This window comes from Leucopleurus acutus (assembly GCF_964270905.1).
Source record: "Leucopleurus acutus genome assembly, chromosome: 18".
Classification (NCBI taxonomy): domain Eukaryota; kingdom Metazoa; phylum Chordata; class Mammalia; order Artiodactyla; family Delphinidae; genus Leucopleurus; species Leucopleurus acutus.
The window spans coordinates 78,572,250-78,586,073 of NC_139160.1; the positions used below are offsets into that span (position 1 = coordinate 78,572,250).

The 13,824-nt window shown below is 53.9% G+C and overlaps 1 protein-coding gene across 1 annotated transcript in view; it reads right to left on the minus strand.

The window, feature by feature from the left end:
- The window catches only part of RASA3 (RAS p21 protein activator 3), an 86,322-nt gene that overhangs the window by 41,384 nt on the left and 31,114 nt on the right, over positions 1-13,824 (minus strand). Inside the window, exon 2 of the mRNA XM_082859204.1 lies at positions 11,357-11,474. Within this exon, the coding sequence (XP_082715330.1) occupies positions 11,357-11,474 (118 nt within the window). The remainder of the gene's footprint in view (positions 1-11,356; positions 11,475-13,824) is intronic.

The window sequence follows — 13,824 nt, forward strand, 5'->3', positions numbered from 1 at the left end:
GGGGGGACTCAGTCCTGGGGTGTGGATCAGTCCTGAGGGGTGGTCAGTCCTGGGGGGGATCAGTCCTGGGGGGGGTCAGTCCTGGGGGGTCATCAGTCCTGAGGGGGGGTCAGTCCTGGGGGGGTGATCAGTCCTGAGGGGGGGTCAGTCCTGGGGGCGATCCGTCCTGTGGGGAATCAGTCCTGTGGGGATCATTCTTTAGGGGGGGTCAGTCCTGGGGGGTCAGTCCTGGGGGAATCAGTCCTGAAGGTGGTTCAGTCCTGGGGGGTCAGTCCTGGGGGGTGATCAGTCCTGAGGGGAGGTCAGTCCTGGGGGGGCGGCTTCCAAGCGCCTGCCTCAGGCATGCACCTGTGACCTCACGTGGGGGACACGAAATTGGGAGCTGGTGGTCCCGGCGGGCCGAGGGAGGCGGGGGGGGGGGGCGAGGGAGGCGATGGCAGGTGACAGACATGGAAGGACCTGTACGCAGGAGCTGCCTCAGAGCCTCCCCTCGGGAGGGGACGAGCCCACCTGTGGTGCAGCCGTCAGAAGCACCCAACAGGTGTCGCTTGTTTTACTGACCAGCTCAGACCCGGAGCAGGAAGAGGGGCCGTGCTGGCCTGAGGCCCAGGCGTGCAGAGAAGGCAGCTGCTCTCCCCCGCCATGTCCTGGGGGCCAGAGCCCCGAAGGCATGTCCCCCCAGAGTCAGAGCTGCGGCCGAGGCCTCGCGAGAAGGCGCACGCGTACAGCAGGTGTTTCCAGGGCTGCCCCCGAGACGGCCACACACGCGAGTCCTGCCTCCAGTGTCCCTGCCCACGGCCTGGCCCCCATCCCGGCTTTATCTCGGGGGACTGTCCCCACTCTCGGCTGCAATCAGGATCACCTGGAGAGGTTTCTAGAAAACACACTGCCCAGGCCCCACTCAGAGGACCCTCTTCATGGGGGGGTCACAGGGTAGCACCTTCAGTCCCACACCTGCCACCTCCTGACACAGAGCCGTGACACCAGCCGGTTACACATGGGGGACACAAATCTCACCCCCGGCCCCTGGAGGCACAGGAGCCCCGGGACAGGGTGGTCCTGCACCCAGAATTCACTTTCCCAGGTGAGGACGTGCAGAAACTGAGCTGCTCGTAGGAATGTAAAATGGGGCCACCACTCTTCCAAAACGGTAAACCCGGAGTAACCATTATAGCCCAACAGCCCACCCCCAGGGGTATGTCCGGGAGCAATGAAAACACATCCACACAAAAACCGGTACGTGCAAGCAGAAACAACCCAAGCGTCCATCAACAGAGGACGGACACACCGAACGGAGCCCCTGACCCACTGGCGCCTTCAGCTCTGACGCTGAGGCTCAACGAGAGAAGCCAACGCAAGTGGCCACACAGGGTGCCGTTCCCTGTACGTGAAATGACCAGAACTGGCTCATCTGTGGAGACAAAGTGGACTCCTGGTGGCCAGGGGCTGGGGAGCAGGGGAAGGGAATGGCTTTCTCTTTAGGGAGATGAAAATGTTCTAACATTGACTGTGGTGATGGCCACACAACTCTGAATATAATGAAAACCACAGAACTGCACATCTTAAATGGGTAAATTATATGCTATGTGAATTATATCTCAGCGAAGCTATTTTTCAAAAACCAAAAATTTAAAAAATACATAAAGATGTCAGCACGTGAGTAACAGAATTAACATCCTAGGGTATATCATGCTTAAGGTTTTTTTCTCTAAAGATATATGGATATAGAATAAAAATAAAGACACATGTTTTTAAATAAAAGTGGGGCTACATTCTTCAACCTGGTACACAGTCGGCTTCTTCCTTTAACATGAGGCCATGGACCACTTCCCAAGTAAGTAAAGGCCAAACGGCACCTGAGATCTGAGTGGCCACAACCGCAGGCCTCACACCTTCCAACACGCGGACAGCAAGTCCTCCCCCACGTCCACCACCGGAGCGTCCCTAGCCCTGGTGTCCTCAGGACAGTCCCCGAGGTGGCCTGCTTGGTGGGAGGGCGTCCTCCATCCCGGGCTCTGGGGCCACGGACCTTCCAGGAAGGTCTCCATCACTGTTTACAAACTCTGCTAAGCTGGTGACCAAACCTACTGCTTCCATTTGAGGAGTTTGCCTTGTTGGTGAGGCTGGATGTCTGTCGCGTGTCTGTCGCGTGTCTGTCGCGTGTGGGCGCCTTTCGTTTCGCTTTGTGCTGAAATGTCTGGCTCATTGTCTGTCAAATGGCCATCTTTCCACATTCTTTTCAAGTTCAGGATACTAATCCACTGAGAACTTTTAAATTTATGTTGCAAAGTAAAAGACAAGTACCTGACGCCCAACATACAAGGGATATGTTTGTCGTCCACGAACAGGGACAGGCAGGCGACCCGGCTGTCCCCACCAGAAGCCCAGGGGGTCCCTGCACAAAGGCCTCCTCAGCCCAATCGTGGCATCTCTCAGGTCGGGGCTGGCATCAGCAGGGCCCACAGGGGCGTGAGGGAGCAGGGCAGACATCCTGGGGGTGGAAGAGGCGTGCCCCCTGGTGCCCGCATGCGGCCAGGCCACCCCCTTCTTGGTCGATGGGAAAGCCTGCAGTGTTTCTTCAAGGGGGCAGAGTTGGAAGCATATTTCCAAAAGAAAAGGAAGCTGTGGATGGTGGGGAGTGGGGTGAGGTCCCCCCACGTGCCTGCAACACAGACTCTCCTTTCTGGGGCACTGAGAGGGGCTGCACAACCCCAGCTCCCCCAGCTGGTGCCTCTGCCTGGGCATCTCTGCACACAGCTCAGCAGCAGCAGAGGCAGGATTCATGCCCTGCACGGTTGCAGGCTTGTCCAGGGAAAGGGAAAATGCCACCCAAAGGACTGGACGGCCTTAACTACCACTATCTGACAAGGGAATTAAAACGCGGCCTCTGGCTTCTGAGGCCGGCCAGAGCGCTTTCCTCGCTAATTACAGGGAGAAGTTTAATGCAGTTTCACAGAATTGGGAAAAGAGAAAAAGCCTCCGACGGGAAGCTGTTGGCCTCTGGCTCCGCGAGCCCAGATGTGCAGGCGAGAGGTCCCGGCAGGGCGCCGCCCCCCCCCCCCCCCCGCAGGACCGCAGAGTCCTTCCCCGGGCCCCCCAGAGCCCGGCCGGCACTGCCCTGCCCCCGCCGGGGCCAGACGCGAGGCTCTCCCTGTGCTGTGTGCTGTGTCCTATGTTGCAAACGCCAGCATCCGTTTCCCAGCATCTGGGGGAGGGGAGCGCGGGAGCCACGGGGACAGAGGGGAGCCTCCCCGCAAGCCCCGGATGCGCCACAGGGCAGCCCTGGCGGAGCCCAGGTGCCCAGAAGCGGGGACCCGGGGCCCACGCCGAGGCCCAGAGAGAGCTGGAAGCCAGGCAGGCAGGGCCCGTTCTCCGAAAAGGGTGCCGGCCGGCTCTGAACAGCTCTGCGTTCGGCTAATAAATGTGCAGGTGGTTAAACCATTCACTAAAACCTGGATTAAAATTCATGAGACCAAATACTGTATTCAGACGTCCACAGAAGAGTCGGGAAGGGAGGGGACTCGTGCAGCCTGCACCCTGCACGGGCTGGTGCTCGCGGGACCCCGGCACTGGGAGGGCCCGCGCCCCAGGCGCGAAGCGCCCATGGCTCCCAGAAGCAGGAGGAACCCTGTCTGGTTTCTCCCTCACTTCCTCTAAATGGCGATTTTAAAGCAGCGCGGCCCTCGGCACCCGAGAGCTTGTCTCTGAGGCTTCGATAAGCTACTGCAGCTCACTGGGAGGCCGGGTGCTCAGCTGAAGCCTCCCCCCAAGCCGCGGGTCATGGCCTGAACACAGGGAGGGGCGGCTCCCAGGAGAGAAAGGCGCTCCGTCCACGTGAAGGACGGATGGAGAAACAAGGGCCTGCCCCCAGCTTCATGCAGATGTGGACGGAGGGATGCAGCTGACCCTCCCGGGGAAGGAGCCTTGGAGGTCAGATCACAGTTTCCTCCAAATGCTGGGGAAGAAGCACCCCACCTGGACCCCACCTGGGCCAGTCTTGGCCCGCAGGACAAGGCTGGATCACAGGGCACAAGGGCACCCAGGGCGCCCGCCTACAGGGCCAGCAACACGCTCTTCCAGAAGCACAGCCGGGTGTCTGTGCCGGAGCCCGGCCTCATGGGTGACCTGCAGCCCGTTGCCTAAGCAGCCCAAGGCGGACGGCCACGTGGCCTTGGCGGGTTCCTCACTTCTTCCAGACTCAGTTTCCCCATCTGCTCACATGGGGTGCACCCCACACGGGACTCCCACATGCAGCGCCTCCCCTTCCCCCACCCTCCCCAGAGAAATCACGTGTCCTCACCAAAAACTCAAACCCGGACTGTCCTTTTAAGGCCTGGCCACGCTTCTTAAGGTAACTGAAGCCCCCGGACTCCAGAACCTTCAGAAAGGCCCCAAGGGAAGGAGGGTGTCAGGGAGAAGCCTGGGGGCATGAGGGGGCCGGCAGCCTGGGGAGCTTTTGGGGACCCCAAAGGAACCCATTAACCACAGCATCCTGACACCCAAACTGCCCAGCCCACAGCTCCACGGGGACTGACTGTCTACTCAGGGAGAGTGGACAGGGTGGGCCCAGGGTCTCTCCCTGCAGGGTGGTCTCTCCCTGCAGGGTCCCAGCCTTACCTGGGCCTGGGCACGGCGGTCAGCTGGGCATCTGGGAAGCCCTGTGAGAAGCCCCACATCCTGAGCTTCAGGGGCTCAGTGAGGACTGGAGCCCGATGTCGGGGGGATGCTCTGAGCTGAAGGCCCACCCTGGACCAGAGAGCTCCCCAGGACCGGGGGGAAGGGTCCCCGCCTGGAGCTCCCCAGGACCGAGGGGAAGGGTCCCCACCTGGAGCTCCCCAGGACCGGGGGGGAAGGGTCCACGCCTGGATTTCCCCAGGACTGAGGGGAAGGGTCCCCGCCTGGAGCTCCCCAGGACTGAGGGGAAGGGTCCCTGCCTGGAGCTCCCCAGGACCGAGGGGAAGGGTCCCCGCCTGGAGCTCCCCAGGACCGAGGGGAAGGGTCCCCGCCTGGAGCTCCCCAGGACCGGGAGGGTGGAAGGGTCCCCGCCTGGAGCTCCCCAGGACCGGGGGGGTGGAAGGGTCCCCACCTGGAGCTCCCCAGGACTGGGGGTTGGAAGGGTCCCGCCTGGAGTGCCCCAGGACTGAGGGGAAGGGTCCCCCGGCCTGGAGCTCCCCATGACCGGGGGAGTGGAAGGGTCCCCGCCTGGAGCTCCCCAGGACCGTTGGGGCGAAGGGTGGTGTGGAACGTCTGGGCCTGAGACCTGCATTTATGTCAAAAAGACTTACTTGTTAAGCTTTAACTTGAGAAATTAGAGAGAAAAGAAACATAAGGAGAGATGATGCTATCGTACAGTCTCATAATCTCAAAGTTGGTGTTTTCTAGTCAACAACTTGGTTCTCATTAAGAACATCTGAGAAAATGACGTCTTTCTTCCCAAACCACGGACTCCCTCTTGTGCTGTCACACCCTAACCCCAAACAACTTCTCCCTCCCGGAGACGAAGACCGCGGAGGCCACCACACAAAGCTCTATTTTCTGAGCAATTTGCATCTCTCGGAGGAACAGAGAGACCCTCTCAAGTCACTGACCCACAGGCTCCTTCTGATTCCAAACCGGAAGCCACCCGCAGGGGAACAGCCTTTCATTCGGGAAAATTCTTGGCGAGAGTGACGGGATTAGAGATTCTGTAATGACACCCAAATCTATAAGCGTGGTGATGAGCTAGCTCCTTCCTCACTTGCTCCAGAAAGCGGTTATTTTACTAACTTCTGATGTTATGTAAAATACAAAAACAAACAAAAAAAACCTACCAACAAAAGAACAAAAATACTGCCCATAATCCCACTACCCAGAAAAAATAACCACATTGGCGTTTAAGTCCTCACATGCCAGACCATTTTTAGAGCTATGCCAGTTTTTTAAACAAAAAGGAATCTTACTGTGAACACAACTTTCTAACTTGCCTTTATCGCTTGACAGACACAACCAAACTCTGCGGGAGGCAAGGAGGCACAGTCGCGGGGTCAGGGCCGTCGGGTCCAGAGGCCCACGGGGGCGGGAGGGAGGGGCTTCTGGGCTGGATATGGGGGGGCGGGCGTCCAGGCAGGAGGCTCAGCACAGTCTCAACAGAGCTGCCCTGGGGGAAAGTGAGGGTCAGAGTAGGAGCCGCTTCCTGCCTGTCGAGGGGAGAGGCGGGCAATGTCATCCTCAAAATAATCACTTACATGGACAAAAGGAAATGAAAAACTAGCACTTCATGGGATACGCCTGCAAACGATTGGGCCAACCCAGCTCCTAAGAGTTCCTTTTTTTAACTGTAGCACGAACGTGCTCCCTTTACTGGATAGGACGGTGGTTTTCTCCACAGGCAGCCTTCAGCTCCGCTTTGCCCTCCCGGGGACCCCAGGATGCCCTCCGCAGATGCACTGTGGCCCCAGGCAGGCAGCTAACCCGCCCGGACCTTGACAACACAGTTTCATAGAGCCTTTCTGTTTAAATAAATGGTAAAGAAATGATGACTTGCCATTTAAATGATTAAAAATTATAGCTGTAAAAAGTTAAATGTGAACACCGTCCACTTGCACCATCAGGAAGATACCGTTCTCAGGAGGACAGAACTTTCCCCGAATCACCGTCCTGGAGGAGAGACGGTCCGGAAAAGCCTCCTTCTCCCCGAAGGGTCTGACCAGGGGGGTTCCCCCAGTAAATTTGCAACAGCAGTCCCCTCTCAGTGCCCACTGTCCCACGCCAGACACGCAGGAAAGGAAGGCAGGGACGGTGACACCTGCTCACGGGTGAGCGACATTCTGCAGACCCAGGGCGTGGGGACACCCACAGAGCCAGGCCGCAGCCCGACTCCTGGACCCCCTTCCCCTGGAGAAAGGAGGGAAGGGGGTGTGTGTCCTCCCTCTCACCCTCACGCTCCATCTGCACTCCAGCCTGAGGGAGGACAGACCACGCTGGGTGGCACTGACCCTCTGTGGCCACCGAGGCCCCTCTGGCTATGAGCCCCAGACAGGGCACCAGGTCCTGCCGGCTCCCTCAGGTCCAGAGATCAGACGTAGGCTCTTTGTTTCCTACAGCAACGTTGCCAAACAAATGATCAGCCCTCACAGGCGATGCTGAGCCTGGAGGACGATGCGGGAGTTAGGGCCATAACACAGCAAGGTGTGCAGCTGCTCTGTGCGGGCAACACTGAACCCTGACGGCTGCCGGTGCCGGTGGCCTGTCCAGGGTGCAGTGCCCTCCTTGTCACCCAGGCATGCCCCCTTCCCTCCACCCTCGCAGCTGCCATCTGGGTCTGGGTCTTGTGCCACTGGGCTCTGCCCCCCACGTTCGGCCCCTCAAGAACTGAGCTGCATTAAGACACCACCTCCTGTGACCTCCACCCGTGGTCTCTGGCCTTAGGACTTCCCACAGGACGTGTTCAGACATCCCTCTACCTTCTGTGTCTCTAAACCTCTCTCACACTTTCCATTCCTTTGTGTCTCTGGGGTAGATTTCGGTTTTTTTTTAAGATTTTTTTTGATGTGGACCATTTTTAAAATCTTTATTGAATTTGTTACAATATTGCTTCTGTTTTATGTTTTGGTTTTATGGCCACGAGGCATGTGGGATCTTAACTCCCTGACCAGGGATTGAACCTGCACCTCCTGCATTGGAAGGCAAAGTCTTAACCACTGGACCACCAGGGAAGTCCCTCTGGGGTATATTTCAAATGTACCTTCCACTTTACCAATTTTCCTTTCAGCTATGTCTAATCAACTATTTAGTTCATTCACTGAGTTTTTCATCTAAATTCTTGTGATCTGCACTTTTAGAAATTCTGTTAGATTCTTTTTCAAATTGGTGCAGGCATTCTTCGTCGTTCCTTATCCTGCTCATGTTTTCAATCTTGTCTCATTACTTTTAAGTTCACTAAACTTTGTTAGCTGACATTCTGCAAACACTGCAGGCCTGATTCTGCTGTCTGTTGTTTCTCTTGGAAAATGCACATGACGCTTTATTTCTGTGTTCTCTGTGCATTTTCTCCTCTGAGCTCAAGCTCCCTGAAACGTTATACTGGAGAATCCTGAGACCTAGATTGAAGGAGAGGAGTGGATTTGCTTTCGACTGCCCTGTCATTGCCTCAGCAGGAGGTACAAACTACTAACCCAAGATTGCATTAACGTATGTGTATGGATAGTGGTTTTTGAAGCACGGATGTGGTGCAGACTCAGGCTACACACTCCAAGAGCCAGCTTGTGATTTCAAGTACTCAGCACCAAGCGGAGGCACAACTTCCTCGCTCACTTCTCTTATGCCGCAGGTTACCTGCTTTTGCCCTTACACTGCAGAGTCAAGGTCTGGGGTGGCCAGCTTGCCCCTCACCAGCATAAATAGAGGTTTTGCCTCAATACTAAATGGTCACACACACCCATGTTTTTAAATCATTTTTAAAATTAAAGTATAGTCAATTTACAATGTATATTAGTTTCAGGTGTACAGCAAAGTGATCCAGGAATATATATTCAGAATATATCTATATGTTCTTTTTTTCCATTATAGGTTCTTGCAAGATATTGAATATAGTTCCCTGTGCTGTACAGTAGGGCTTTGCTGTTTATCTATTTTATATATAGTATTGTGTATGGTTAATCCCAAACTCCTAATTTATCCCTCTCCCCTCCCCTGCTATGCCCTTTGGTAACTGTGTTTGTTTTCTAGGTCTGAGTCTGTTTCTGTTTTGTAAATAAGTTCACTCGTATCATTTTTTTAGATTCCACATACAAGCGATATCGTATATTTGTCCTTCTCTGTCTGACTTACTTCATTTAGTATGATCATCTCTAGGTCCATCTGTGTTGCTGCAAATGGCACTATTTCATCTTTTTTATGGCTGAGTAATATTCCATTATATATATATTACCACATCTTCTTTATCCATTCACCTGGTGATGGACATCTAGGTTGCTTCCATGTCTTGGCTATTGTCAATAGTGCTGCTATGAGCATTGGGGTGCATGCATCTTTACAAATTATGGTTTTCTCTGGATATACACCCAGGAATGGGACTAGTGGATCATATGGTAGCTCTGTTTTTAGTTTTTTAAGGAAGCTCCATACTGTTCTCCATAGTGGCTGCACCAGTTTACATTCCCACCAACCACGTAGGAGGGTTCCATTTTCTCCACACCCGCTCCAGCATTTATTATTTGTAGACTCTTTAATGATGGCTATTCTGACCTGTGTAAGGTGGTACCTCATTACAGTGAGGTTTGGATTTGCATTTCTCTAATAATTAGCGATGTTGCACATCTTTTCATGTGTTTGTTGGCCATTTGTACGTCTTCTTTGGAGAAATGTCTATTTAGGTTTTCTGCCCATTTTTTTATTGGGTTGTTTGAGTTTTTGTTATTAAGCTGTATGAGCTGTTTGTATATTTTGGAAATTAATCCCTTGTCAGTAGTATCATTTATAAATGCTTTCCCCCATTCCGCAGGTTGTCTTTTCACTTTGTTTACGGTTTCCTTTGCTGTGCAAAGCTTTCAGGTTTAATTAGGTCCCATTTGTTTCTTGTCTCATATTTTTTTAACCTCTTGGAATTATTTCATGTAGGTTTGTCTCTTTATTTGCTGTCAGCTTTAACTTTCTGCTTACAGCGCTCCCTGACTTATCTGGCATATTAGATAAGCACTCAATAAATATTAATTGAGCTAATGAATAAATTAACCTTTCAAAAACTAAGCTTATTAAAACTGTCTGAGGAAAGCAGGAACGGTCTGTGAAGGGTCAGACGCTCTGACGAGGTGGGAGAATCACCTCGGCACACTCACTAGAGTTAACTGGCTCCTGGTGACAGTGTTTGGGGGCTGCCCGATTCTGGCTGTATCACAGGTAGCCGACTTCCCAGAAGAGACAATATTACTACACCACTCTTTTTATTTCGCTCTCAGCCTCCCTTTTCTGCTCCAAAAGCTCATTTTCTTATGCCATCAAAACCAGAAACTATGATTTCTATCTCTAAACGTGTAAGAAATATTTTCAGGAATGGTCCCTATTTCTCGGCCTCAACTAAAGCAGAGGTTCCCAAATTCCCTTCCCAGAGACCCTCACCCGGCAGGTCTGCGGGGAGCCCAGCTCTGCAGAGACCCTCTAACGTGGACTCTTCTCCTGGGGAGCTCACGGAAATAGCCCTGAGGGCGACGGTAGCACCTTCAACATTAGCGCCAAAGCCACACGCGACTCCTGACAAACTCCTCAGTCTTCTCGTTCTCCTTCAACAAATTACTTCAGAGAATCCGGAGGGCGCATTCAAATAACACAGGGCCTCAGGAGCAGCCCTGCCAGTCTGGGCGACAACGGGGCACACGGAGAAGGGAAGTGTCTCCATGTTTCGGGGGCAGGAGATCTTAACAGTTTCTAAAAGTTAAATTCATTAAGTCACCAGAACGTGCTGTTTGTTCCCACTTAGAAGCAGCAATATGCAAGGATATGATTCATCTGCTAAAAATGTTCTCAAGCCCAAGACAGCTCTTTGGATGGACCCATACAGCCCACAGTTCTAAGCCCAAGGGTGGCCCACTGTCAGCACGGGCTCCAGAACCACTTACTCTGGTTGGGACTCCACCGGCTTTGCTGTGCTTCCCCCAGGCTCACACCACCGTCCCCGCCCGCCTGCCAGGGCGGCAGAGGCCCCCCTCACCTACCCACTCCCTCTCCCGGAGACATACTGTGACCACAGGTACCACCACTTCCTACCCCAGGGCAGGGTCCGGGGCCAGCAGGCCTGGAGCTGGTGGGAAATGCAAATCACCACCCTACCCTACCCGCCTGGGGCGACACCCGGGCTTTAACAGGCTCTCCGAACGGTTCCTACACAAGCTGGGGGTGAGGGGCACGGACGTGTTTCTTAGGCTGAAAACCTCTCAGTCTTAAGGCTTAAATGCTAGCCTCTCTCACCTGACCCCTCTGTTCCTCAAGTCTAGCAACAATGCTTTCCAGGTCTCTGATCTCTGTGAACAGTTACCTCCACCCCCGTCTTGAGCCTCTTCAGAAAAAGGAAGATGGTTAAAAAAAAGCTCCCCAAGTATTTCTGCTCTGAAATCCTTGCTTTGTACTCTTGCGTTGCACTATATACTGCCCAGCTCATCTCGACTTAGAAAGTCCTCACCCACCTCTCAGCCGACTAATAAGTCTACGCGCTCTGTCCTTCCCGCCCTGCCCCGGTCATTACGGGCATTTAGGGACCATGAGCCCGTCACCGCCCCGGGAGCCCGTTCCTCTCTCAGGCAGAGAGAGAGGATAAGGATGGAGTGAGGACACCCTCCGCACAGAAGCAACTGTCAGCAGCAAATAAAGCGGCAGCAGACGTTACCAGAGTGATTTCTCCACGATCTGGGTCCTGAAAACCTCCTCCTGGTCTAGGTTCACGGTGCAATAACAATCTCGCATCTTGTTTGGCCCCGGGTAAGTGGGAAGATTTTTGGCTTCACCTAAAAAGCAAACGTAAATCTATCATCAGTTTAGCATGGAATTATTCAGTCTCCTTGATAACCACAGACGCCTTCCCAATGATGGATTTATCTCACAGCAAGGCACCGCTCACTTCTGTACTTTCATTAGCTCTTCACGAGGTCTCGGTTTTCTTGCCTCCAAAGTGTTGATGAGAAAACCATCTGTACTGTTACAGTGTAAGGTAACATATACGTTAACCTCTAAAGCAATGGATTCCTATAAAAGTAGTAATCCATGGCCTAGGAATTAAGGATTGTTTCGTTTTACCCACATTGGTCCCTTTAATATTTTTAATGTTTAAATTATGGTAAGATACACAGAAATTAAAAGGTATCCTCTCACCCACCTTCACACATACAGCTCAGCGGCACCGCAGTTAACTCTATTCACACTGCTGCACAATCAACCTACAGAACTCCTTTACCTCGTAAAGCTGAAACTGCACCCGCTAAACAACAAGCCCCGTGTCCCCGCCACCACCAGCCCCTGCCGCCCACCTGCTGCCCAGGCACCTCGCAGAAGTGGAACCACACACTGCCTGTCCTTCTGGGCCCGGTTGATGTCACTGAGCACAATGACCTCAAGGCTCATCCACGTCACGGCCCGAGACAGGATTTGCTTCTTTTCCAAGGCTAACGTTTTGCTTATCTATTCATCCCCCGGGTCCCTTTTCATTTTGAATTTAATTTGATAGTATTAGGTCAAAGTTGGGGCAATAATTAAGGAGAAGGACTCTTTTTTTACTGATGAGTAAGCTACGAACTCCAGCTGTTTAGAAGCCGGTGAGGAGAAGTCTGGGGTGGGGAGACCAGCCACGGGCCATGCCTCCCCGACATACGCTGGAGAAAAGGGAGGAGCTGCCAACGGCCCCGTGGAATCTTGGACGCCACGTCGCCTTTGATCTTGGGTCTGACCGAAGACCATTAGTGAAGCCGCAGCCACTGGACCCTCTGCCAGAAGCTGGGAGTGCACCTGGGCTGCAAATGTGAGCAGCCCCTTTGTTTGTGGACTGATAGGGAGCAGAGGGGCTTGCCACCAGGGAGGAGAAGCCCCCTCCCTGGAAGGAACCCCCACTGACGAGCTCCCGCCTCCCAGGGGCCTCCTGTCCCCCAGCTGGCTGTTTTCAGGAACCAGACCCAGGGCCAGGAAGGGGGCCGGGGCTGAGCACCCAGCACCCACCAACACAGCCCAGTCCCGGCCGACACCTGTTAGTAGCACCCAGGGCCACGCTACCTCACGGCCGACACCTGTTAGTACCACCCAGGGCCGCGCTACCGCTTCTGGTTAAAACTGAAGGAAAAGCAGCAACAACAGAAAGCAAACCAAAACCTCAGAGCTCAGTCCCCAGAGGAGCCGCGCCCGCACTCCACAAACACTTGACGCCGCTCTCGGGGAAACACGCAGGCGGCAACTTCCTGCTGCCAAGGGTGGAGGTGAGCTTGACGGGCCGAAGTCTTTCTCTCAAACTTCTGATTGGCCTTATTGCTCGGGACGGAGGAGAGCAGCAATGAACAGAAGTGGCTCAGTAACTGGGCCAATAAATCGAGTGTTCTGAGGCTTCCTAGCAGCCCCCGCTGTACTCTGCACAGGCGGGTCTGCCGCACACGCGGCCGGGACACCAGGCCTCTCCTCCGGGCCTCGGCTTCCCCGACCGTAAAAGCACGACAGCACACGTCTCCCAGCCTCCTCTAACTCAAAAGGTTCTAGGAAGTTTTCTTTTGGGAATCGTCAGTGACTCTCAGATGGTGAAGAAAAAGAAATAACCAATGAGTGTTTTCCTAGGGGTGCGGCTATCCTCACGGCACCTCACGCCGCAAGGCTCCGGGAAGCGCGTCCACAAGCGTCAGGCACAGAACCACGGACCATCTGAGAAGAGGCGCGTGATCCCGCCCGGCTCCGAGCCCGCTCTTAAGTGTCCAAAGACAGACTTTCCGACGGCTCCTGGCAGATGTGAGCAGTCACGTGGGCACACACAGGTGCGTGCGGGGGGCGTGACGACCCACATCCGAAGGGGCCCAGCGGCTCCCCGCCCACTTTCCAAACTGATTTACGTTCACAAATCTTCCCCCTAACACAGCCCGGCTCTGCTGACTTTCCAGCTGACACCTCTAGGATGTGACCCTATTTCCTGCTGGAACTTTTTGGGCAACAAATGAGATATTTAGCTGCAAATTCCTGTGTTTCTTAAAAGTAGAAAAAAAAAACCTTTTTTTTTGAAAGTCTTATTGGAGATGGCCATTGGTGGAAAACACAGAACTGGGATTTTTTTCTGTTTATTCTCGGAAGAACCTCAGAACACAAGCAGCGGCAGCTGACACTTCTCTTCAA